The 27,860-nt window shown below is 41.5% G+C and overlaps 1 protein-coding gene across 1 annotated transcript; it reads right to left on the reverse strand.

Moving 5' to 3' along the window:
• Positions 1-1,448: 1,448 nt before the first annotated feature.
• LOC124150105 lies at positions 1,449-27,472 on the reverse strand. The gene is made up of 23 exons (XM_046522026.2): positions 27,364-27,472; positions 23,809-24,052; positions 23,111-23,273; positions 21,438-21,580; positions 20,712-20,865; positions 19,754-19,896; positions 18,235-18,373; positions 17,827-17,966; positions 16,771-16,894; positions 15,575-15,705; positions 14,453-14,582; positions 13,265-13,392; positions 11,930-12,083; positions 11,477-11,678; positions 10,673-10,809; positions 9,737-9,964; positions 9,310-9,533; positions 8,615-8,843; positions 7,764-8,037; positions 4,587-4,846; positions 3,703-3,940; positions 3,137-3,240; positions 1,449-3,014 (listed from the first exon to the last, which is right to left on the reverse strand). Exons 1-23 carry the CDS (start codon positions 27,440-27,442, stop codon positions 2,424-2,426), a joined length of 4,359 nt encoding a protein of 1,452 aa, XP_046377982.2. The 5' UTR covers positions 27,443-27,472; the 3' UTR covers positions 1,449-2,423.
• Between the last annotated feature and the right edge of the window lie 388 nt (positions 27,473-27,860).

Genomic DNA, 27,860 nt, shown 5'->3' on the forward strand with positions numbered 1-27,860 from the left:
ACCATATAGGATTTCTTTTCATGTTTCATCTTTTGTGAACCATGAAGTATTTTCGTGAATTTTAAGACAATATAATCTACTAGTTTAGATTTCCTGTATCAATGATATGTATCCACGATGACCACACGTGGCTGGTAGAGGAGTAAGATAGGTCTCAGTGTGGTAGTTCATGGAATAATGTATAAGGAACACAATGTACGCGAGTATTGAAGCAGTAAGGTCCTATTTTGAAACATGTTGTCTCATCTAGTATGAAGTATGACGTGATGGTGTCGAGTATTGAAGTATGATATCGAGTATAGAAGCATAATATGACGAGTATCGAAGTATGAAGCGATGGTGTCGAGTATTGAAGTATAAAGGAGACTGTGTTGACAATAGAAATGCATAGCTTCCGAGTTCCATAGCTCACAGGATTACTAAATCGATACACCCCAACACTGTTGCAGAGCAGTTAGTAGACAGTGGTCGGCGTGTCCCTCTCTACGTCAATGAATTCTCCCTTCATCGCCGGCTTTAGGAAATAGCAAATGGCATTGAATTCATTCTCATTAAGGACAGTAGACGCCCTGCAAGATAAGTAAAACCGCACTGAAGTAAAAAGACATTAACTATAGTAATATGAACGAATCGGGTAGTGGTACGAGTATATGTTTATGTAATGAGCTTGGGTTCGAATCCCAGATTCGTACTGATTATGAGACATAGTGAGACGGTCAGAAGTCAACATATCAGTTTAAACATTCACCTGGAAAAACATAGCTTACCCTGACGTTTCAAACAAAATAGCAATATTTGAAATCCTACCCTGGGTCAATGTTAACAGGGTGACAAACTTATTTCGAAATACAGAAGCCAACCTCGTGTATGAAAGGATATTTGCGACTTGTTTTGTTTGTTTGGTGTTTAACGTCGCCTACAGCAATATTCCGTTATCACGGTGGTCTGAAAATAATCCAGTCTGGACCAGACAATCCAGTGATTGATATCATGATAATCGATCTGTGCAATTAGGATCTTGGTCATTGGTGATAAAAAGTAGTTCCCAATTTCCAGCATGTGTATAACGGAAGGTACGTATACACTGCAATAGCTGACATTGCTTTTATGCAGTGTACATATATAAAATGTAATGCCGATTTTTGTTGAAAGTGATTGGCCATTTTTGAGTAAGGGTGTCATTTTACACGTGTTAGTTCAGAGTTTAGAATCTATAAAATGAACGCAGCAGGCAAATCATCGAATCAAAGAAAAAAGCCCACTACTGGTAGAAACAATGTGGGCAGTTACTGCATAGGTCTTCCAGATAGAAAGGTCACAACATATATGTGTGTGATTTGAAAATATCGCTTACATAATATTACCGTTATTTGTAACCCTTTCTCGATTATCATATTTTCATGTTAACAAGGAAACGGGAGTACAAAAAATGATTGTTTATTTATCTAACATATCAATTTTTCCAAATTCTATATGAATTGAAAATATACTACTCCATTTGTTTATAGGAATATTGTTTTATCATTCTATGATACACAAACATATATTCATAATATGTCAAGAATATATTTAAATATATCTGGCATATTTGATTATCCCTATCAAAAGTTGAGTAGTATAACATAGAGAAAACACCTGAGCAAGGAAAAACAAACAGAACAATACATTCAATGTAAACAAACCGATGCTATCAGCAGTTTAAACAATAATAATAATAATATCACAGATGAGCTTAAAATGTGTTGGGTACAATGATAATCATACACTGCAAACCTCAGTGATTGGACCAGAATGTGTTTCCTGATGCATGGTCACTCAATTGCTTCAACAAGACAACCATACGAGAAAATAACGAGGGTTGATTGTCATTTACACTAATACACATGCATCCTGCCTGTACGCTGATATCCATCTAATCATTGATACCTCGACATTTACAGAATCTTCAATAGATTTTCAAAGGCAAATAATATCAACTTTATGAAGTTCTATACAGCATGGGTAACTTAGCCTGTCCACATCACGAAGGTCACGTGTTTTATTCATATCAGGAATAGAACCCGTGTCGTTGGCAGCACGAGTGAAAGCTTGCCCCACGAGGCTAAACCACTGTCCTACTGACTTCCTGGTCACAACTTGAATGAGGGCTAACGGGAGCCGATGAGGGATGTAGGAAATCGTTGGTCATGTCTCACTTCACTCGCCACTGAAGAGGACAACAAACATTGGATAGATATATCACAAGAATAAAAATATCACAGGCCTGCAATGAACAACTTATAATAAACTACAAAATTATATATGAAAACGACTGATCGGGCTCCTGTCTCCCTTGAGCAATTGTTTAATGTCCTTGAGAAGGTTGACTATGTTTGGGGTTCTGCAGAGGTTAATGCTGTTATGGCGGTGGTTGTCGAGGAGGTTCAATCAGAGACATCAGGCATCTGTTCAGCCATGGTCGTGGTGTTGTCTTGTGACTGGGGTGTTGTGTCCAGTGTGTCGCCGACTGCTGGAGTTTCTTCTGGATTTGGAGAAGCATTCACTTCTGTCTCTTCGTCCTCCTTACCAAAAAGTATAATATCAGGCACGTATTGATTCAATTTAATTAATAATTCATTAAACTTCTTTCCACTCCAAAGGTCCTGAACGGATTTATCCTTTGTAAAGTTGATATACAAAAGTTGAGTGAACACCATGCTCATTGGGCCAGATGGTGGCCATGTCATCTTCTCCAGCAACAGAGGCACTATTGGTTTCTTGAGGGCATCAGCGAGACTGATTTCCCTCCTGCAGTTGGCCGACAAAGAATACTTCGAAGTGACACATGAGAGAACGACCTTTGCCCCTCGCACGCCCTTGTCAATTTTGTCATAGAGGGAGTCCCCACCTCCCATTTGGTAGATGTCCATCCAGACGGTGAAGCCCATCTCAGTCAGGCGCTTGTACAAGAGTTGAATCTGCTTCTGTTTTCCCCACTGGTAGGAGATGAATACATCAGGAGAGGCTGCTCCAGACTGTAAGAGAAAATATTTCTGTGTAATAATGTAACAAGATGCACAATAAAACTGTCATTTACATATATGAACGAATCATACATATTGGGTATTGCTGTTTCATGTCAGCCAGCTCCACCTACCTCCACGTTCTGCTGTGTCTTCTGACTGGCAGCCGTCATCGCCTTCACGTCCTTCTTTTCTATCTTGATGACTTCAGCCACAGGACACCACCAGTTCTTGTATTCTATGTACAGGAAGGTAAACTTGGACTCAATAAACATTCACTTCCCATGTAATATCTTCCCAGTTCAATACCTGTTAAACGCACAACTCATGACCTTTGTTTGTGTTATAATCCATTAATGAGATCCAGGAGTACTTATGAAAACAGGTTAAAGAACGACCACAGTTAGAAGGCTGTGTGTGGCAATACCCACAAGCAATGAACTTTAGTCATATGAAATATAAAATTGGGTGTTCTGTACCTTCTTCAGAGTTGTATATATTCATTTCATTACTTTGTGAATTTTGTTCCACATTTCTGAGCAAAACATCCCACAACAAAACCCCAATAATAATTAAGTCTTAACATAATTGTTTTGGTGGGTATTATTTACCCCTCAGTGTCATTAAACGTTCAACACTCACAGTTCACACTGTCACCTTCCACCATATCACAATCGACACCAAAGCACAACAAACTTACCTTTTCCCACCTTCTTTTCATCCTGCTTGACGTTGTTGTAGTTGACCTGCATCAGGAGTTCCTGGAACTTAGCTGCTGACCAGTACCTGACGTCACCAGTCTCCTCCCCAGGCCGGGTGAAGAATCGGATGAACAGATACTCACTGAAGATTGGCCCCATTGAGCCTGGTGGTGGCCATGATAGTTTCTCCATCAACAGAGGAATGATGGGCTTACCCAGGCTTACTGAGAGGTTCACCTGAATCCATATTGAATATATATATTCGTAAAGGTGTGGAAATGGAGAAAGTTAAACAAAAGTGTAATTGTAGTACCCAGTGTAGGTAACCAATTACAATTCTGTCATTGGTTTCAAACCACAACAAGGAACTATATCAATTTTTAAGAAGTTGTGCCACTGCATATAGTGAGGAAATATCAAGATACAGAACGTGTTTATCATTTCTCATTGGTAGGAAGCTGTACTGATATAAGTAAATGTGTGTTACAAAATGGAAATTCTTGTTTCCCAGAACGGATGTGAGCATTACATTTAGGACAGGGACGCATTTATGTAACATCTTCATGATGCTTAGGCTGCAAAGCTTATCATAATGGCTGTTGACACTTCTTCCTTCCTGATATCGATGACCCATTAGTTATAATCCACAACCAACCACAAACATTAGACTCCATCCACAAATCACCAGAAATTATCTGTGCATTTGCTTTAATTGCAGAAAGGGGGTCAACCATACCCATTTTATATGCACGATGAATGTTATGTTTCCCACCCTTACAAACTTGAAATCTCAAGCTGCCACTTCAATTATACAAAGATGAGTGGTGGGACAGATTAAGATTATGTCTTATCATATTTTTGACTTGTGCAACCACATCCTTGCCTCTCTAATGCCATTGGGAGACTTTGTGTATTTCTCAGTGACACAACAGATGATGATCTTGGCTGCCCTGATTCCCTTGTCAATCTTCTCGAACAGCTTGTCTCCGCCTCCCATCTGACCAATGTCCATCCAGCAGGTGAAGCCCGCCTTCTCCAGGTGCAGCTTCAGAAGCTTCACCTCGTTCTGGATTCCCCACTGGTAGCTGAGGAACACCTCTGGAGGCTCCGGGTACTCAAACTCTTCGTCCTCGACTACAGCTTCTGGGGAGAGAAGTTAATATTTTTATAACAGCAAAGAATGCAAAACAATTACCAAAAAATAAGGTAACATTTATCATCATAAATAATACATCTTAATAGAGGTTTCAATGATATATGAAACGAGACTGATTGTTTCAGTTACTGTTGCTGTAACCCTTTTCAAATCATATCAAATCTTCCATTCTAAAAGGCCATATGCAGGTCACTGTGTTGTAACATTGGACAAGGTTACTGACCCACTTTGATATGACTGAAACAGCTGTTGACTGCAAGGTGTAATGATAATACAACATATATATAAAAATAGTTAATTGCAATAACCTAAACTAAGCAAAAGAAACGTTCCTAAAAACAGAATGTCAAGAAAGATACTTTGTCAAAAGACATGAATTAACAACATCATTAATAGTTATGTCATAAGAATCAAGTTGGCCTAAAATGTACCCTACTGCAGTTTGAGATGCATCAGTTGTGAGATAGAAGGGTTTGTTTTGGTTGGGATATGCAAGGACGGAGGCTGTTGAAAGCACTGCTTTAGCTTTTTCGACTGCCTGTTGGCAATTGTTAGACCATTCGAAAGACGCATCGTTTTTCAGAAGGTTGTATAAAGGGTCGATGCCAGAAGGTTTGCAACAAAATTGAGATAACACAAGGCCAAACCTAAGAAATGATGCATGTCATGGACATTGTTAGTGGGTGGGATCTATGTGACTGAATCTATGAATCTATTTTTGAAGGATCTACATGGATGCCATCTTTGATGAAGATATGCCCTAAAAAGGTGACTTGTTTTGTCACTAATTTGCATTTGCATTTGAGTGAGTCCTGCTTCTTTGATCTTTTGGAATACTGCCTTGAGGGGATTCAAATGTTCTGAAAACGTTTTAGAAAATATTTTGATGTCATCTACATATATTAATATGTAACCTCAATTCCTTTCTTTTAGTGTCTGAAATGGTTTGCTGAAATGCAACAGGAGAATATATTAGGTTGAAATTGAGGCGATTACATTCAAAAACACCATCGAGGGTAAAGAAGGTCGACTTGTGTTTTGTATCTGAATGGAGTGGTATTTGCAAAGCCACTAGTACAATCAAGGACACTAAAAATGTTGACATGGCTGTCACCTATATGTGGCATCAACGACATCTTCAATACGTGGTAGAGGGAATATATAGGCTTGGTAACTGCATTGAGGCATCTATAATCTACTGCAAAGCGGTGAGAACTACCCCTTTTAAACCATGACAACAGGAGAATGCCATTCAGAATAACTAAGCTGAATGATATTGGCTTCTAACATTTCTTGCTCCTGCCTGGTACATTCTTTCCTAATGGCCGCATTTTGCTTATAAAAAGGGAGTCTAATGGGTCTGGCGTCACCTGTTTCTATTATGTAAGTATGAGTGAGTATGTCCTGACCAATCTGGGTCAAAAAATTATCTTTGTGATTGGAGAAATGCATTTTACTGAATACTATCAATATTGTCACTATTTTAAAAACGCTTTTGGTGACAAAAGCTCCACTATGATGAGGGGTATTATGAATAGCAAACCACTCCTAAATCCCTAATTGTTTCAACATGATTCCAAAGTGCCCAGAAATTCTATCTCCTTTTTCTGTTTAATGTATACAGCAAACTTTCAGCATATCCCCTCTTATCAAAAGACCCCTCCTGGCAGGACCTTTAATCCCCAGTGCTATCTATAAATGTTAATTAACACTTCCTTACATCGCCTGATCTTACATATGGTATTTTATTATATAAAAATGCATTATTATACGGCTATTGTCATTGTTCTGTTTCAAAATCACCTACATCTGTAGTTATTATGTTTCAGTGAACAGTGAGAAAATGTTAACATTCCTTCCAATTTGAATTTGAAAAGTGCCATGAAAAAATATGAAATGGTCCGCCACTAAGAATCTAACACCTTCATCACTTCATCAGGGCAGTGGGGTAGCCTAGTGGGAGAGAGAGCTTTATTTCAGTAAAGGGGCCACCGGCCCATTATACAATACATGATATCAGAGTTAGACAATTTCAGCGCCAATGAGAAAGTTATTATGCTTTTTAAAAGCAAGAAATATAAATTTAGCTAAAGCATTTTATGCATGGGGTTTTAGATGTACAGAGTGTTACAAATTTATCAAAAGTTACATTTGTGTAAAACTGATGTGGTAGAACCTTACGTCTCAAACTGTCATAGTATGGACATTGTAAACTAAAATTATATTCAGATTCCACTTCAGGTCTTACACAAAATGGACATAGTCTATAAGCTCAAAGTATATTGTACTTCCTTCCATTTTCAATTAGCAAAGTATGACCAGAACATCTAAATTTACTCAAAGCAATAGGCACTTACTGGAATACAATCTAGATAATTTTCAAATACATTATATTGCTTAATACAAGAATAAAAAGAAAGTTTTGAGTAAGTTCTTAAACTGCTAGACCACTGTTGGTAATCTATATCAATACATCTTGTTTTAAAGTTATCAATAAAACCAATATGATTTACTCCTTGACTATTCCAAACATGGCCAAAACCAAATGAATAAAGAAGTTGTTTTACTTTCAGTGCCCAGCAATTTATTCCTTTTTCTCCCAGATTGTATTGATATGAATAGGCATGGCTAAGGATTATATTAGTTTTTTTAGATACAAGTCGGAGACAATATTTGACAATAGGAACATGTGGGGTAGCCTAGTGGTTAAAATGTTTGCTCGTCACACTGAAGACACGGGTTCGATTGCCCACATGGATACAATGTGTGAAGCTCATTTCTGGTGTCGCCATGATATTACTGGAATATTACTAAAAGCAACATAAACTCACTCACTCACCCATCACTGTCATCATATATAAAATGAAGCAGATTAACCTTGATCAACTTTAACAGATCACATACCTGACATCTTCATTGCATTCTCCACGATCACAGCAGCATCCATTCTGTCAATCTCTTGCAGTGCTGTCAGCACAGCAAATGTGGCTTCCCTCGTCTTCCGAGTGGCGTACCATTCATTCAGCATAGCCATACATGGGTCGTGCATCTGAGCCCAGCTCCTGATGTCATCATTGGTGTAGCCAAGACGACTTGATAGATTTGTCCAATCCAGAAAGCCTTCAGGATTGAGTAGTCTGGCCACGTCTCTTGACCAGATGGGAGCATGACTCAATGTCTGGGTATGGTTGTAAACGAGGTATGTGATAAAAGTTACAAATGTATAATGCCCCTTTGAGCATTATTTCATTTATATAATATTGCAAACAACAACAGCAGCAACAGCAACAATAATATTAATGATGACCCAAATGAGGATAAACAATGACTAGACAATGTACTACCAACAAAAACCTTAAAGGATTCAGTGACAAACAGAAAAGCAAAGGACTAAAAGAATCGCCCTGAAATATTCCTCTTTTAACAGAAATGGGTTCCAAAGTCACCACCTGACCTTGCGAATACATCTCAAGTACAGTTGGCCCACAATACATTAAAGACTTGAAAACAAGAAGTCGCTCACGGAGGTCAATGCATTCCGGTGACTTCAGAATCCATTCATGAGGTACAGAATTATAAGCTCTTCTGTAGTCAGTCTAACACATTGAGAGGTTTTCTGGTACGTTTTGGCTCTTCAAGGATAATTTTTTAACCAGCAGTTGATCCTTGCAACCCCAACTGTTATTATTACTATTATTATTATTTTTGCATGAGGATAAATGATGGCTAGACATGGTCCAACCAACATGACAGACCTTTTCGTCGAGTTCCTCCACTTTAGCCTTGGTGTCATCCACCGTCTCCTCCAGTTGACCCATCTTCTCCACCTGTTCTTTTACTTCATGTTTGACTTCGTCCAGTTCCCCCTTCTGTTGCCCCAGTTCCTGGTTGACCTGCACCAGACCCTCTTCAGTGTTCGTCACTCGTACATCCAGTTTTTCCACATCTTCCTTCACCTCCTTGATGTCCTCGGCCAGGCTTTCACTGAGAGAATTAGATAATCCGTCATAGCACTAAAATCGTAGTCAGAATGTTCTACAACAGCAATTCCATCATCTATCATAATCCGAAGGACTATAGATTTCAAAATGAGAGAAAAATCATTTACTTACATCACCACTGGATATTACTTGAAAAGGATAATTTGGAATACTGTAATTGTTTTCAATAAAATGAAAGTGAAAAAAACCTTTCCATAATTGTAAGAAATCCGTTCTAAATGTCCATGGTATGATTCCTACATCTTATCTCAGGGACGGAACACTTGGGATTTATATTATGGAAGGTCCAAGGGGTCAGCACATAAGACGACGTAGGTACAAGGCAGATCAAGTTGAACATATGGAATGTTGAGCAAATGAATGACAAAAAGATAAATGCTTGCATCGTTCAGGTGTAATTTAGCCGTTGTATGTGGTACATGACGTTAGAAAGTTGCAATGACACTCACGCTTTTCCCTCCAAGACATCAATTATATAAGTACAGTGATCCTTTGTTGTCACAACAGTAGATCTCTCCCTCAGGTCCTCTAAGGCAGGCTTGCGGCTCTCCAGGACATGTCGATGTACTTGGCCTACATTACGCATCCCCAAAAGATAACAAACTGTCACGCCATGTACTTCGGGGCCCCGGATCTTCTTCTCTAGAAATGCCATCATTCTCTCACACAGGGCCTGGTATTACCAAGAAAGGTTTGTACATTACAGTGAATGAATAGAGATTATTTGCTGAGTGTTATTCTGTATCATATATCAAATATTTTGAATATAAATTGTAAGTCACGAGGTCATGACTTCAACCAATGCCTCTTGATTCCAAAGGGTGCACGGGTGACCCGTGTTTAATAACAGTCTGCCTGTAATGAATGAGGAAGTACCTCATCTTTGCTGCTGACGGCCACATTCGTTAAGACCTGGAGGAGTGAGTACCAGGCTCCAGTTGCGCTGTCTGGTTCCATATCCATCAAGGTTTTCAAGTAGGGAATGAATCTGAGAGGCATCTCGGTAGACAGAGGATCCATGATATGCAAATACGAATTCTGATTGTCGTCGTCGGCTTGCAACAAATCATCAATCAGTCTTTCAAAGTGCCTCTCCTTGAACAGCTGTAAAGAGCAAATCCCCAAACAATATGTACAAGTGTTTCTGCATGTGACTATTTCCAACATAATGCTATATTAATATGTTTATTCTTTATACATTCATACTCTTCTTACAGCGTAGCCTCTGGTCAACTAACAGATGCAGTAAAAGGTACACGTGTTTCTCTTTCTTTTGCAAATCAGATAAAGGCTACGTTGTCTCCATATGTAAATAAGTGACACAACCCTTTCCATAACCTTATGAATTCTCTACTCAAAGCAGAGTCCATAGTACGATTCCGTCTGTACCAAAATCATGTGCTTATGAATCACTGTCAAACAGTACTGATACCGTATCCTGCTCCGCCAGTGGCAAACAAACACATGCCTAAGCAAAAGCAAGTGTTAACATGAGCAAAGACGGGAACACAAGTCAAAATAGGGAATAGCATCGGACACCATATTCAAATTTGGAAATGTTATCCACGTGTCTATCATAAAACCTATTGAAAGTTTTGCACGACCTAAAGGGGAAGTTGGCTCATGGTGGAGAGTTGTACAGTCAGGGTTTTAAAATTACTTTTTCCCTACAGATCAAGATCAGACTTGAGGTCCAAATATAATATGTCCTTTGGTTTTCATTAATAAGCAATATTTAGTTGTTAAATAAGATCAAGTTGGCTCATTTCATAATCATCCAAATGCTTTGCTTGGATGGCGTATAATACTTACAATTGACTGTTTCTTGGCGATTTTGTGCAACCACAGTAAAGCTTGGTGTCGATAGTTGGTGTCAATGAACGAGAACACGGCCTCAAACTGTGACTCCAGAAGGTTGGGACTGTGTGGATAGAGTGATGCGAGGGGATCTAGAAAAAGGAAACTAGCTTTGAAAAACGTCTTTGAGAAACATTTTGAAGTTGTAGTAAGTGGAGTAAAGAAGTTGTTCTTCCATACATCTTATGCTTACTCCCTTTGAAAAGACCAACAATATATATTAAAGAAGAAAACCTTTTTACCAGATGATGCCTGAAAGTCATATTTAAAGACAAATATATGAATTGCTTCTTAGAAAACTCACATACTACCGGGTGGCCCAGTCGTCTAAGGCGGCGCGATTCGCTGTGCAGAGTTGCGTCTCTTGGGCACGCCAGAAACCTATGATTGTGGGTTCGAATCCCGGTTCGCCCCGATTATGTTTCTAGGTTTGTCTGCACCATACCCATGCTCGTGGGTTTCACCAAAGCGGTTAACATCTGAGACCTGCATCAATTCGGTCTTTCCTCCCACATTAAGCTGACACGCCATGATATAACTGGAATACTGTTAAAAGCGGCGTTAAACCCAACTCACTCACTCACTCACTCACTCATATACTGCCACGAAAAGCTTAAACGTAAGACGCAACTTGGAACTTGCCTTGTGTATTGATAGTAAACAATCCCAAAAGCACTAAAGACTGTGTCCTGAGTTTGTTGTAGCACATGTGTTTAACTGTGGCCTCCAACATGTAAATGATAACATAGTTTCACCTACCAATTAAGGAATAATTGTCTGTGTTAATGCAGGCAGTAAGGATTTGTGGGAAGAATTGTGTCATGACCTTGGTCCCATGGTTCACTAGATTCTGGACCTGCCACATAGCCTGATCTGCGATGCTGGGGCTCTCGTGAGACATCAAGCTGATCAATTGTCTCACCACCGGCATAGCTCTCTGTATTTTCCGAGGATCGTCCAACTGGCAAAGTGACAGAACATGTTAGACTTGGTAGTAAGTAACTGCACCGAAGCGTCGTCGCAAGAAAGCTACAGAAAGAAGACATTCTTATTAATGATTTGCTATTATGAGCGTGGTTGAATAGGACTTTGTGTGCAATATAATCAGATGAACCATTTAGATGAAAAGCCAATGGATGTACATGCATGACAGAAGTTGAGCGTGATGCTATGATGAAGAGTTTATTTGAGGTACTTTTACATGTAACGTACAAGTCGGACGAACGTGGATCCCTGCTCGTAGAAAAGGTGATAGCGCATTGATTCTTTCTCTTTAGGGTTTTCACCCACCAAACCGTCTTTCAACACTGCTCGGAAGAACTTGATCAGAACAATGAACTCTTTCTCGTCCGGCGACTTGGACGCTCTATAATAAAAGCTTTACTCAGTAATGAAGACAACCACATTGCTATTATTCCATCTACTGTATGATTTTGTTTGTGTGCTTCTTATCGCTGCACACCGCAACATTACAGCTGCGTCACTGCTACATGGACCAAACTAATGATCGATATCATGGGCAACGTCCCACGCCGTCGGGGTACGATTACACACATCAACTAAGTCACAGAGCTTGGCCACCCTGTCCATTTGATGGCCTCTAAATGTAGCTGGGGACCTGCTCTTACCCAGATCCCACACAGAGCTCAGCAGCAGGAAGTGACAAATATCTTAACATGGCTGTCGATTAATGTCTCTTATTGCAAAAAAAACGTTGGTGGAAAGTTTACCTAAGTCGGCTATTAGTATTCGAAGCTGGCAAATAGGTACATTTATTCACTTGCTAATGACAACCCGCAAGTCAGTGTCTATTCAATCTAGTCTGGTACAACTGTCTTTGTGTCTGAATGGTCATGTCTGGTGCCACTGTCTTTGTGTCTGAATGGTCATGTCTGGTTCCACTGTCTTTGTCTCTGAATGGTCATGTCTGGTGCCACTGTCTTTGTCTCTGAATGGTCATGTCTGGTGCCACTGTCTTTGTCTCTGAATGGTCATGTCTGGTGCCACTGTCTTTGTGTCTGAATGGTCATGTCTGGTGCCACTGTCTTTGTCTCTGAATGGTCATGTCTGGTGCCACTGTCTTTGTCTCTGAATGGTCATGTCTGGTGCCACTGTCTTTGTCTCTGAATGGTCATGTCTGGTGCCACTGTCTTTGTCTCCGTGTGACATCTGTATATCGCCGCTGTGAGACGTGCAACCTTTGGGTGAAACATACGAGCACCAGTATGTGTCTGGCAATACGTTCATGTGATTGAGGTTACATTTTCCAATTACACATAATTGGGGGTCAGTGCGTGTTTCGTTACATGTGGTGACTCCTTGTGTCTGTCCAGTGGAACTCCGTTTGCCCGGAAACCCCACTATACAAATGATACTGTGTGGAATACCTAAACTATTCGCAGGACAATACTCTGTGTGCCTGATTGCTGAATACAGGCGATATCTTGGGGAACGAGGTACCACTCTATCTGTGTCTTTGTATCACACAGGGAGGGAGGGCCTAACGATCATCTAAGTGCTAAGATCGCTTTGTGAAACCGTACTTACAAGGTGTCCATCCCGACCCCTGCTAGGTCTTTCACGGTACTGGAGGCATCGTCATTCCAGTCGAACCTGGGGTCTTCAAGCAGTGGGAGTACCCGTGCCATAGTCGATATGATCACGCCTTTGTGATACTGGAAACATACGCAACGCAAATATAGGTTACATGGCATCAACACACGTTTGACATACAGTAAAGTACGTTTATAACGAACATGCTTATAACGAACTGACGTATATAACGAACTGATTTTTTTTGTCCCGACTATTTGCTATAGTTATACTGTATATATGCTTATAACGAACTACGGTTATAACAAACTAAATTAAGTGGTCCCTTCGAGTTCGTTATAACCGTAGTTTACTGTATAGGTTACATGGCATGACATGGATCAACACACGTTTGACATACACAGTGCAATCCGTTTATTCATAGCTCTGTGGGCCATGAACATGTAGTAGGGTAATTCAAAAAGACCACAGTGGTTCTGATGGAAAATGAACGCATATCAGCAAAACGATATCAAGTAACAACGAAGTGTCAGTGTATCTAAAAGTCGACTGGAAAGTTTTCATTGTCCTAAGGATAGTGTAGGCAATCAGGATGTTTCCGTGCTGACGTTTCTACGTTACGTGAAGTTGAGTGTCATCATGCTTCATGACGTACAAGGTATACACGTCGGATCCGTTCAATGTTTCCCATGTACCTTTTTCAGCTGTTCAGGGAGTGAGTATTCGGGAGTTTAACGCCGCTTTTAGCGACGTTCTAGTAACATCACAGGGGACACCAGTAATGGGCGTTTTGCAATGAACCACATTTCAACCATGTGGAGAACCTTATGGAGATTCGAACCGGGGCATTCGGATTGGCGAGCCAACGCTATAAGCACTAGGCCACCCCACCGCCCCTTGTTTAGCAAAGTTTAAGGGTTGGGCCTGAACTGTGTCCTATGGTTGACAGTGTGTGTACTTGAGCTGCTTTGTCTGACGTCATTAGATGAAGATAGCGTGCACCTCGTGAAGCACTGCCAACATACAATGCAACTATACAGCTGTATCAAAGCAGCTTGATCACGCATTGCCAAAGGAAACCGAGTTTAACATTCTTGTTTTAAACACGCACAAAACGTGTAGAGAGAGGGCGCAAGGGCGTACCTTTCTAATTGCCTGAGATCACATGACCCATTTACCTACCCTCCCTTTAAATTCGATTCGGTGTGCTGTGTCGCTTGCTGCTTTGAATAATTTCGGCTCCCTCTTTTCAAGTAGTGTCAAAGAAAAATCCGCCATTTTTGCAATCATTTTCGGCAGAACCTGCTCCCGTCTGAAACGAATTCGATGTCATTCATTGCATAGTCAATAAATATACTGGACAACAAAAGATTACAAAACAATGCCACGGCACAGAGTGAGTGAGTGAGTAGGTGAGGTGAGGTGAGGTGAGGTGAGATGAGATGAGGTGAGGTGAGGTGAGGTGAGGGAGGGAGGGAGCGTCGCAATCATCACTATGTCAGCTACAACACAACGGCCTGTAGACATTTCAGCCTTGGCCGTGTATGGCCGTGATATGAAAGCAAGGTGTACGTCGTGGCGGTAAGCTGAAACACCATCAACCAGGTCACACATTGTGGCCACCAGATCCTCATTTTAATCTGGTTTCACAGCCATTGGGCGCCGAGGTCCTTTTCGGACCCGGAATCTGTATGAATCATCATTGTTCGGAACATGCAGACAAAGTAACGGCTTCACCTCTCTAACACATGACGGCGACCTCTCACTCAGTCGTTACACATATTCGTCTATAAAATAAGACATCCAATCCATGAGTTCTAGGCTTTACAGAAGGATTAAAAGTCATATGTCACATAACAATAGACTGGTACCACATAGTGATGGAGTGTGTAAGGGAGTGAGTGTTTTATGCCGCGTTAAACAGTATTTCAGTTATGTCTCGGCGTGTCAGCTTTATGTGTCAGCTTTAGCCAGGTGTGTTGTCGATTTTTTCTCACTTTGGTGAAAACCACGGGCACGGACGTGGTGCTCACAAATTAAGAATATTAATCAGGGCGAAAATGTGATTCAAATTTTCGATCATAGAACCTGATGTTAGTTTATTATTTGGGCGGTCGGGTAGCCTAGTGGTGAAAACGTTCGCTCGTCACGCCGATGACCCGAGTTATATTCCCGACATGGGTACAATGTGTGAAGCACATTTCTGGTGTCCCCGCCGTGATATTGCTGGAATATTGCTAAAAGCGGCATAAAACCATACTCACTCACTTGTTTAACATTTTGAATTAATGATTGTGTACTCACTCCAACAAATACCCGAAATGGTCCGTGAGCTCGCTGAAGTTACTGCAATACTCCCTTGTCTGCTTATCATCCCCAATCACTTGGACTTGTGTCAGGAGGTCAAACAGGTCACACGCATCCTTCAAGTGATCCTAAATTACACGGAGGTGGCTTAAGTGGTAAAACACAAACTACTTTATGTATTATTTATTCAACACCTGACGTCTTCGTCGGCAAGTGAATTTGCACGAAATGTGCCTCTCTTCTCCCACACCGGATCGGAATCCGACAAGTCGGTTGTCTGCAGGCCAGTGAGGAATCGCTCCAAGGCTGCTGGATATCTAGATAACTGACTGTCCTGTACAGACTAACAACAACAAGGCCGATGTGATGTGTGGCACAACATCGTCAATGTCCTTCGACCTGGAGATGAATTCACTTGTCTGATTTTGCTCTGAATGCTACTGAAGGCAGGTTCAGTATCTGGTGAGGTGAGGTGAAATTGGGTTTTACGTCGCGTCCAAGATTATTGCACTTATATAGCGACGTGCATGCACGTGTATGTGTGTTTGTCGCTGCTTGTACTAGTCCGGACTGATGCCGATTTATAGTGCTAGCTCACTGAGATACCATGCCGCAGTTTAACATGAATACTCCACTCAGACACAGTATACTGACTCCGAGCCGACCAGTCCTTGTTTTAGCCCCTTAATGGCGAGCGCCAGACAGGGTAACAACAAGTACAATCTTTTAACGTCTTTTTGTATGACGCGGCCCGGGATCGAACCCTGGACCTTCCGCTCTCCGGGCGGACGCTCTACCACAAGACCACAGAGGCGGTCTTCAGTATCTGGAGAACACCTCATACTGTATATGACGCCACAGTAATGTTGTACAGGAAACGGTTTGATCGTGGTGAGGCTGAAACAGCCATGGATGTTTTTTTCCACTATTACAAACAGGATGTAATCACTGTGCAAGATCAGCTTCACAGGCGAAAAGTACAGCCCAGACATCCGATGTCTGCATCACGACCAGTTTCATGGACGAAAATGGCCATCGAGCAGGCTCTGGAGCATAAAGTGACGACTCCATTTTCTTGGCCTGAAAGTTACACCGTTTTAAAACATATTGATCATGGGTAGACGTTTCCGCGAAAAGACAAGGCGAAAGACAACGATCAAGACAATGATCTTGTGACTTCTAAAACATCTTACCTTCCATTGCATCTTGTCTTGCGATTCATACATCATCTTCTTAGCTGCTTCGATTGTTCTTGGTTGATATATTCGTATACACGCCTTGATCAGGTCTATAGTTAACCGGCAATGTGCAGGAGTCCTGAAAGATTTTTATGCCAACAGCCATTAGCTTTCACAGATTTAAACCAATACCATACCCGCATCGCAAAAGTGGATGATATTTATGGATAGACCTACGTCCAATAAGAGGAAAGTACCCTGTTCCGAATAGTTGATGCATGCTTCCATTTGTATATGCAACTAAACAGAAAATAATTGTTTGAATTTCAGTTACAATTTGTGTATATAAAACCTATCTACTGATTTATATCGTTCGTAAATAAAAGCGACAACACTGTTTCCGTTATCATAAGGATTTCATTTCACGATTCCGAGTGTATCATCCGTATGTTTTTGTTTTTATAATTGATCGAAGTTAGGTAATAGAGTCTAGCCCAAACCATGGATAGCGGCGATATGATTGCTCGAAGAAGGTTTACAATGTCTAGCCCAAACCATGGATAGAGGCGATATGATTGATCGAAGACGGTTTACAATGTCTCGCCCATGCCACGGATAGCGGTAGTATGATTGATCGAAGACAGTTTACGGTGTCTCGCCCATGCCACGGATAGCGGCGATGTTATTGATCGAAGACAGTTCACAGTGTCTCGCCCATGCCATGGCGGTATGATTGATCGAAGACAGTTTACAATGTCTCGCCAATGCCATGGCGGTATGATTGATCGAAGACAGTTCACAGTGTCTCGCCCATGCCATGGCTTACAGTGTTTCATCCATAGCATGGATTGGTCGAAGAAAGTGTCACGGCTTACAGTGTTTCATCCATAGCATGGAATGGTCGAAGAAAGTGTCAAGGCTTACAGTGTCTCGCCCATGGCATGGATTGGTCGAAGAAAGTGTCATGGCTTACAGTGTTTCATCCATAGCATGGATTGGTCGAAGAAAGTGTCACGGCTTACAGTGTTTCATCCATAGCATTAATTGGTCGAAGAAAGTGTCATGGCTTACAGTGTCTCGCCCATGGCATTGCTAAGGACTGGATGGATGGCATAATCCACATAATGGACCCTCATCAGGGTGTGGTCTTCCAGGTTGGTCAGAAAGTCGATCAGCTTCGTCGTCATCACGGTGAACATCTCAGAGTTGCCCTAGAAAAGGCAGATCACAAAACATGTGGCTTGCAAACTCTCTTTTCAAAATGATGTAATCTGGTGCTATATATCTGGTAAATTTATGACGTATGACCTCGTGTGGGGTGTATGCTGCGACTCATCAGTGAAACAAAGTGCAGGTGTGCCGTGCCACAGGTTTATGTATAACATTATAATAATGGACACAGCTCATGGCATTTCGAAGTTCAAGTTATTGATTGTGCTGCGTTAAAAACAAGCAGATTCGAAAAACCCTTCTGATTACCTGTAAGGGACGGACGCTGTAGTAGAACCTTCCCACTGCTTCTACGATGGAGTGGATTGGACTTCCTGCCTTGGTGTCACAGATCACAGCCACGAAATCCAGGATGTCCCGGTACACACTGAGGTCAATGTGGCCATGCCTGCAGTGGAATCATATCCAATCGTTTGGTGTTCTGTTCTGTTCGTTTGGTAGCATAGTTGTTAAAGCGTTCGATTCCCCATATAGGCAAATTGTGTGAAGCCCATTTCTGGTTTTCACCGCCGTGGAATATTGCTAAAGACTTGAAACCATGCTCACTCAATCAGTCCAATCGTTATCAGGGAGACGCTTGAAATCATAACAGCTGAACAATCATATTACTAGGAATGAATCATTTGTAACATTTTTAATATATATCTGCGTAGTAAACACTCTTCTTGTGAGAGGCAGATATATTTTGGTTACGATACATAAACTGTGTTAAAAACAAAATTTGAAAGACAAATTAGTTTACGTTTTAGTATATCCTATGGATTGGGACTTAGTGTTGCTTAACGTTATTTAATCATCCACGCAATCAAGGTACAATGACAAACAATCAGAGCACTGATCCACGCCGTCAAGGTACAATGACAAACAATCAGAGCACTGATCCACGCAATCAAGGTAAAATAACAAATTATCAGAGCACTGATCCACGCAATCAAGGTACAATGACAAACAATCAGAGCACTCACCCACGCCGTCAAGGTACAATGACAAACAATCAGAGCACTGATCCACGCAATCAAGGTACGATGACAAACAATCAGAGCACTGATACACACCTTCAAGGTACAATGACAAACAATCAGAGCACTGATCCACGCCTACAAGGTACAATGACAAACAATCAGAGCACTGATCCACGCAATCAAGGTACAATGACAAACAATCAAAGCACTGATCCACGCAATCAAGGTACAATGACAAATAATCAGAGCACTGATCCACACCTTCAAAGTACAATGACAAACAATCAGAGCACTGATCCACACCTTCAAGGTACAATGACAAACAATCAGAGCACTGATCCACGCAATCACGGTACAATGACAAATAATCAGAGCACTGACCCACACCTTCAAGGTACAATGGCAAACAATCAGAGCACTGATCCACGCAATCAAGGTAAAATAACAAATTATCAGAGCACTGATCCACGCAATCAAGGTACAATGACAAACAATCAGAGCACTGATCCACGCCTACAAGGTACAATGACAAACAATCAGAGCACTGATCCACGCCTACAAGGTACAATGACAAACAATCAGAGCACTGATCCACGCCTTTTAGGTACAATGACAAACAATTAGAGCACTGATCCACTGCAATAAGGTGCAATGACACTCAGTCTGCCAAGTCACATAGCCTGACCACCCGATTCCCATTTCAGTCGTTACATGGGGTGCTGCATATGGACTTCAGAGGGCCTCTACAGATGCAGGGTTAAATACAGATTCGTGTCAGTTATAAAAGTTTTACAGTTGTCACTTACTTTATAACTGTCAGCAACATCTTCACAACATCGTGCAGCCTCTTAACGACGGCTTCACAGTCTTCAGTTGTCAGATTCGTTTGACAAATGATGTCCTCAATCTGTTTTAAGAAGTGTTTCAGCTGTTCGGGATCCTTCAAGCCCTTTAGTAAGATACATACAGACTGATATTCATGGAGTCACATTCACCTACATAAGAGAGAAGGTCAAAAAGTTCTAAGTCTAACAAACAAAACCAACTATTTTGAAAGTGTTTTTAATTTTATTTTTCAACATAATCTCCCTGATTTTCGATACATTCCTCAAATCGATAGTGAAGCTTTTCAATTCCAGTCAGGAAGAAGTATTCTGAAGACAGCCTGTAAACCCATTCACGACAGTTTTGAGGTAATCGTTGTCGTTATAGCGCTTCCCACGAAGGTGTTCTTTAGGTTTGGGAAACAGGTGCAAATCACGTGATTGACTAGTTCACTTTGTTATGGCCCATATATAGTTGAAAGTTAATCAGGCTTAGAACTATTTTATCAGCCTTCGTACTGTATACACTGGGGACATTTATTTTGCATTTGACGACCAAGCATTAATATCTATGTGTATGGGCCAAGGGAGTTTAACTACTTTTAATAACATCGCCCCATTGTCATATAGCTGGGATATTGCCGAGTGCGGCGTTAAACAACAAACAAACAAACAAACGAATAGATTCAGCCGACATTGTATCTATACTGCTTGAATGTTAAATAGATTCAGCCTAATTACTTGAATGTTGAATAGACTCTGCATAAGTGTCTTAGCTACATGGCGTGTCTGAACAGAATCAGCCTGCATTGTAAGTGTCTATAGTATTAGGATGCTAAATAGATTCTGCCTCAGTAACTAGACTGCATGACGTGTCGGAACAGATTGAGCCTTAGAAATGTCCATACTGCCATATTGTGTTTTGGAAGACGATAGTCACCACATATACGTTCCTGTAGTCGTAGTTGTTACAGATGAGCAATGCCAGCTGATCATGGACCTCCCTGACTTCCTTCTCCCGGGAGGTAAACCCGAGATGGGCGTGGAGGTACAGCTCTATGAACTCAGCCTGGGCCTCCGCGAACGCTCTCCCGCTGAAGTGACACATACGTAGGCCATCATGTGTGTGAACATTTATACTTAAACAGATACACCGACTGTTCAAAATGCGTTTCCTATACATCAAACATAAGTTAAGAATTTTGACAAAATGCTTGTTTTATTACTCTTAGTTTGTCAACCGTGGTTTCTAACCAGACACTCCGTGGTACAGCCCACTGGTCTAAGAGGCGTTTGAACAAACTCGGTATGCTTGCACAAGCTGAACATACAAGTAATGAACACGGTATATTTAACACAGAACATAAAATCACCGCTGTGAATAAGGTACCTGGAGTTCACATACTGGATCAACACGTCCACAAATATGCGAGTTGAGATAAAAAGGCGTTCCAGAATCTTTCCCTTATGTAGCGAGGTGCACAAATGTGTCCACCAGTAAGGGCGTATTCTTCTCAGAGGACAGTAAGACAGCATGTCTCAAGTATATTATCATCCCACGGCTCACATAGGACGCTACTTCGAACCACAAGCGTGTAGGATTGTCTTCAGTACCCGATGTTACCCTAAATTAGTTTAACTTATCGGAACTGAAAAGATGGTTTACCTCAGATTCTGTTTGTCAATGAGTTGTTTCATACAAGCATCGAAAGTGGATTTAAAGCCGTCCCAGCCTGTCCCCTGTTCCTGACTTCTGTATTCCCTCTTCAGGAACAGGATGTGTTTCTTCAGCTTGGATCCCGTGAGGCTCTGAAGTATCATAAATCTATTGCGGATGTTTACCATAGTAAACACAGGAAACCCTGCTATGAAGATTTACTTAAAAGTAAAACCTCAGAGTAAAACCTTGCAAATGGAGAAATAATTTTAGAACATTATAGAACATTAATATGAAACGGGGTTGCGAATCATAATATCATTTGAAATAGAATGTCAGACGAGTTTGTGGATGAAAAGTGCTTTCTCCTGGAAATAAAACCTAGCGTAACATCCTACAGATTTTATCAGACCGTGGTAGTGGCATATCACCAATGCCACAGACAAATGAAAAACGATCAGCTCTGGGCCCTACACACATAATTATTTTTGAAGACACTACAGAAAAGACTATTCATGGGAGGCTGAAAACTTCGTTACGCCGTGTGGATTCATTTGATGGTTTACTGCGGTCACAAACTGTTTTTATTTGTTTTTTTGTTGTTTAACGCCGCACTCGGCAATATTCAAGTAAAAAAACTGCTCAGGTGAGCTGACACAGTCCTCCCTGGTTATAGTGCCACCCTGGTTATAGCGTCACCTTTGCCATAGCGCCATCCTGGTTATAGTACCATCCTGGTTATAATGCCACCTTAGTTATAGTGCCATCCTGGTTATAGTGCCACCCAGGTTAAAGTGCCACCCTGGTTATAGCGCCTCCTTGGTTATAGTGCCATCCTGGTTATAGTGCCACCCTGGTTATAGTGCCATCCTGGTTACAGTGCCACCCTGGTTACAGTGCCACCCTGGTTATAGTGCCATCCTGGTTATAATATCATGTTTTTTCTCAGAACTGTGTTCCGCAGTGGAAAAGTCCCTGGTTAAAATGCCAATGGGATTTTTTCGGAACAAACGTTCTAATTCCCTGGTTATATTTTTGTGTTCACAACTGATCCTCACACAGAGAATTATTCACTTTGTTAAAATAACAAACAAAATAGTTTGATAATGATATGCTTGTATTGCCCCCCATCTAACCTCTCAGCAGCTGTCACAAGTTAAGATTCATGTCAGGCACCTGCAACAAGCCTCCAGCCCCTTGATGCTGGTTGCACCCAATCATTGAAGTCCCAATACCGTAAACTCCAGCTTATTCATTCGATAGGCTGTATTGACAATAAAGTGCCACCAATTGTCGTCCACATGCCTCCTATATATCATGTCATGTCAGTAAGGTCTGGTTTTCACCACCCTGAGTATAATGCCCCATTTCCCGTTACACGAAAGGTGGCATTCTAACCTGGGAGGACTGTAATTGCTTCTCGAGATGCTTGATAAGATGCACTGTTGACACGCTGCCAACTTTAAATCTTTAAGTGTGTTGTAGTCCTTTCGTGTGGCACTTTCAAAACTGTGATTCATACTTTCTGAATCGTCGAGTTGAAATTTCGATTTGAACGGTAACGACACTATAGTTCTTATGGTGATAGAACCAGCAGTTCAGTAATATCACAGTGTGTGAGCCGTGGGAGAGTGAGTGAGTGAGTGATACATTTCGGGTAGGGGAACACGATTAAGACTTACCCAATAGTAGACCTTGAAACCGAAGTCTCTGTCACTAAGCATTTTTGTCCACAGCTGCATGTGTGTCGTCCCCGGCCCCTGCTGGATCAGGTCGTGGAGGAAGTCGAAGCAAAAGTCGTGGATGCGGGACAAAGAAGTTATCTTCCCGGAATCCCTCAAATTTCTGTAAAGGTAGACCTGACTTAGGACCATGGCATCCCAGGTGAGCGAGAACATCCACGTCCCAAGGTAATAATGCGGGGAAGCGGCGGTTGTCCTCAATATCAGCAGTCGTTCGGGTGAGTATTGATCAGAGTGAGTGAGTGAGTTTTGGCTTTACGCCGCTTTTAGCAATATTCCAGCAATATCACGGCGGGGGACACCAGAAATGGGCTTCACACATTGTACCCATGTCGAGTGAACGCTTCAACCACTAGGCTACCCGACCGCCCGTATTGATCAGACAGTTAGTGAGTGAGCGAGTGTATGGTATTTTACGCCACACTTAAGCCTGCCCCTGACCAACCGACCCTGACCACGAGATCCAACTAGTCGCCTTTAACGACAAGCCTATTACAACATGAATGTCTTCTCATATCATTACAGGGAAGATATTGCAGAGTGCGGCGTTAATCAACAAACAACAACAAATTACAGGGAAGTGTATCCTGTGCGTTATTGAGAGGGATTTAAGTAGTTTATGGAAGCTGTATACTTACTTGGACAAGGTCATAAGGTAGGCCAGGACGTCCTGTACGACGAAGAACTGTGTCGTGTACTGTCCAGGGAAGTCTGGTCGACACACCCCCTTCCTCAGCAAACTGAACGCCGCAAGCACATCCTCCTCGCCTGCCTCAGCCTCATACTTGCTTGTGTGTCGTTCCAACTCGCTTCTTAACTCTTGCCGCTCATCATTGCCAATTGCCAACATGTCGTATTTTTCTAATAGGAACTCCAGTGAAACTGTTCAACGATCAAAAGTTTTAGGTATACACACCAAGCTGCATTTTTGTTTTAACTAACTACAAATATGATTCTCGCTAAAACAAAACTGTTTGATCAGGGTTACGACATTCAAGGCCTCAGTAAAGCTCTCAAAACGTTTTACGGCAGACATGTGGTGGACATGATGTCATGATGCAGTTCCCTGTTTTCACTTGTACCAAATGTTCCCGTATTTTTAGATGAACAGTTGACTTCTCTTTGCATGTGTTTGTGACGGCTGCCACCGCCGGGGCAGGATGTGCTCACCTCTTCGCGTGCACCTGGTATCATCACTATTTGATTATCATTCTACGTGACTGAGTTTTGTCTTTCTGATGTATTTGTCTCTCACTCACTCACTCACTCACTCACTCCAGGGAGAAAATCATTTATCCTAAACCTAACATAACCTAAACAGATTTGTACTGAATATAGAGCTTGGAAATCATACCAGAGACACACTAGTGAGTGAGTCGTGTCAAAGGCCGCTTTAACAGTATGTCACTGATGACATGTTCATCGTATGTTCTTTTCCGTACACTGTACACTGACTATAAACGTGAATCACTGTGGGTGACAAGTACACTCCTGCTGATACTCCCAGGTACTAGGGGCGGTGGGATAGCCTAGTGGTTACAGCGTTCGCTCGTCACGCCGAAGGCTCGTGTTCGATTCCCCTCGTGGGAACAATATTGTGCAGCCTATTTCTGGTGTCGAGCTCCGTGTTTTGCTGTACGACCTCACTCACTCAGATACTGTGTTGTTGAGTGGGTTGGTCGTGTGCGGTGGTATCTCTTATGAGTTATGGTATGAGTTGATCCCATGTCATTGTATTGAGGGTAAAGTAACAAAAACAAACTGGTATTTGTCTTCAAATCCTTTTTGGGGACATATCAAGCATACCATGGGCGGATACAGGGGGGGGGGGGGGGGGCTCCCCCCCCCCCTTTTTATTTAGAAAAAGTCTTTATTTCTGTATAAATTACCACCAAATAGATTTTTATTTAGAAAAAATCTTTATTTCTGTATAAATTACAACTAAATAGATCTTAATTGTGCACACACACACACACACACACACACACACACACACACACACACACCTTTTCATAAAAGCTGTATCCGCCGATGCATTCCATTGTTGCTCTATTCAATGACATATTTTCTTCCTCAATGTACGATCTTGTAATTATTTACCTATTACGACATTGTGGGAACAAAGCAATAGAAATGGTATCATCTCTTAGATGGATCATTTTCCGTATATCTTAGCATATTTTAGCTGGTCTTTCCGTTGCCATTTTTGTCCTTCATGCACCATACAATCTTTTAACCCTTGCCTAAATCTTATCAAACCATTTTAGAAGGCTTTCTGATAAAATATTCAATAAATGTTTTCGGCTGTAACCGACTTTTTAAGCAATCGTATCTATAATTTTTTAAACTGAACACCATTCCCGATGAAACATCCCGACTGATACTTCTCGAAAATGTCTAAGAAAGCATTTTCATCCTTATGGAAAACGTATTGTGTAAAAAGGAAATCTCAGTTTGTCGTAGACGCAAAGAAATGAGTGTTGGTGACATGATGTGATGTGTCAGATTGTGTTTCATTATACCCCAGACTAGACTGTCCCCGAGTACTATTGCTGACTGTGGAGTAGACCAACATACTCACTCACTCACTCACTCACGCACTCTCACTCACTCACTCACTCACTCACTCACTCACGCACGCACGCACGCACGCACGCACGCACGCACGCACGCACGCACGCACGCACGCACGCACTCTCACTCACTGACTCACTCATTCTCGCACTCACTCAATGGTGAAGTAGAAACGGGTGTGTAGATTTCAAAGACGTGTTGGCTCTTTGAAGATGAGTGTGAGAAAGTGAGTTGTGTTTTACGCCGCTTTGAGCAATACTCTGTGTTTCATATGCTTGTCCCAAGAGGCGACTAAAGGCATCAACCAACCAACCAACCAACTATTACCGTGTTTCAGGTAAACTGAGGGAGGACAGACGGGCGTGATCTAGGTCACTGATGGTTACCACTTTGGTGAAACCCGCCAGCACTGGTGTGGTAAATAATCAGGGAGAACCTGAGATTCGAACCCATTACCACAAGCGCGGATACAGCTTTTTACAATAGGAGGTGCAGGATGTGTGTTTGTTAGTCGTGATGAGCTTTGTTAAACTAGTAAGTTGTAGTGCTGTAATGCTTTTGCATCTTGTATACCAGATCACCTATAACAAGTCCAAATTTTTAATATGCTTTATAAGATGGTCGGGTGCACACAGTGTCGAGGTCACACAGACTACACGCTTCTCCCTCGGCCTGCGTAGAGAACGATATGTGGTACACTGACAGCTACCGTCACTATTGACCTATTTGCAATGGTTCATTCAATAATGTTTACGTCCATAGCAACGGACAAACAACCTCCTGCTCTCTCGCTTGTTCCCAGGTATAATACTGGTATTCAAAAGTATGTCGCAATACGGCCTCATTGAGAGGGGACATGTGACAAGGGCCTCATCGATGGGTCCGTATATGACAGTATGTGTACGGTATGTCAAACTGACTGTGTTTAGGGCATTCTATCCGCTCCGTCTGTTGTCGCCGTCTTTGGATGATGCCAGTTCCTATTACAGGGTCAACGACATATATTCTCCACTGTTAGAATTTTTTACACGCACATTCTGGTGAAGCGTGACAATCCTCCAGCTCAGTCACGTGTTTGAGCTCACCCAGGTCTATAGTCGCTGACCCATAAATGGACACTTGACCCTCCATTTCCGAGCAATAATAGGACCCTGCCTGTATCTTTGAAAAGGTATTGGGCAACTTAAAATTGACACAAAAGTGTTTAGTTAATATAATAAGTCACTGCATTGTCTACATGCAGACAATTACTTGCAAACAACTTGCCCCTTCACATATTGGAATGCATATCACCTCTTAATTGAGGCTTTAAAATGAATTGTTTGACATCGGACGAATGAATACAGATATCTCTGTTTTAAGTAGAAGTATGCAAGCCATTTCGTCATGCTTTGATTGACATGTAGGGTATTTCATACAGTACACCACATTCGGATTGGATGACACACAAATACCAAAACAAGTATACAAATAGTTATATATTCATTCATTAAGCTTAATAATGATTAACCGTTTATTTGTTATTAATATCATCAATATCAACACATTTTAATGCGTCTGCTATTAATATTAGTACCATTGTTGCTATGCCCGCGTACAAAATGACCGAAATGTATTACCGTATTCTTGATCGTCAAAACGGACTCGATCGCCGCTGCCACAACAACACATAGCACACGCCATCTTGAGACCCTTCATGTTCTTTGCCGTACAACGATTTACTAGAGACTACATATGGAACACTACTATCTTCCGTTGAGTGAAAAGTCAGTCAATTAAAGCACTGATTTAATACAGACGTTTTTCGTGGGTAAACGCCGATGTCACTGTTTGAGTGTACATAAGACACAACGTAGCGTGTTCTTAATGCGCCTGTTAACATCTGATGATGTAATGGACTTACATGTCCAGGCGAGATGCATTGTTCGGCATAAATCACTGAAATTAGTTGTCAGGTAAATATCATTAATTCAACAACAACAACATTAACTGGAAGCTCTGCCCCAGCGCGTGATATCTCCAAATGGGCTCTCTGTCGATGCGAGGAGCTTAAGCTGAATGCCAATGTATTTACACCATATTCATGATGGTGTCCTGCTGGAAGCGCCTTTAAAAT

This window comes from Haliotis rufescens, unplaced genomic scaffold (assembly GCF_023055435.1).
Source record: "Haliotis rufescens isolate VD_foot unplaced genomic scaffold, xgHalRufe1.0.p SCAF_1, whole genome shotgun sequence".
Classification (NCBI taxonomy): domain Eukaryota; kingdom Metazoa; phylum Mollusca; class Gastropoda; order Lepetellida; family Haliotidae; genus Haliotis; species Haliotis rufescens.

Excerpts from the sequence above, each read along its gene's own strand:
- LOC124150105 (XM_046522026.2), bottom strand. The coding sequence starts at position 27,442 with ATGAAGGGTCTCAAGATGGCGTGTGCTATGTGTTGTTGTGGCAGCGGC. Across the intron at positions 17,967-18,234 it reads ACAGCGTCCGTCCCTTACAG|GGCAACTCTGAGATGTTCAC; the intron begins GTAATCAGAAGG and ends TGCCTTTTCTAG. Across the intron at positions 16,895-17,826 it reads AATGCCATGGGCGAGACACT|GACTCCTGCACATTGCCGGT; the intron begins GTAAGCCATGAC and ends AAAATCTTTCAG.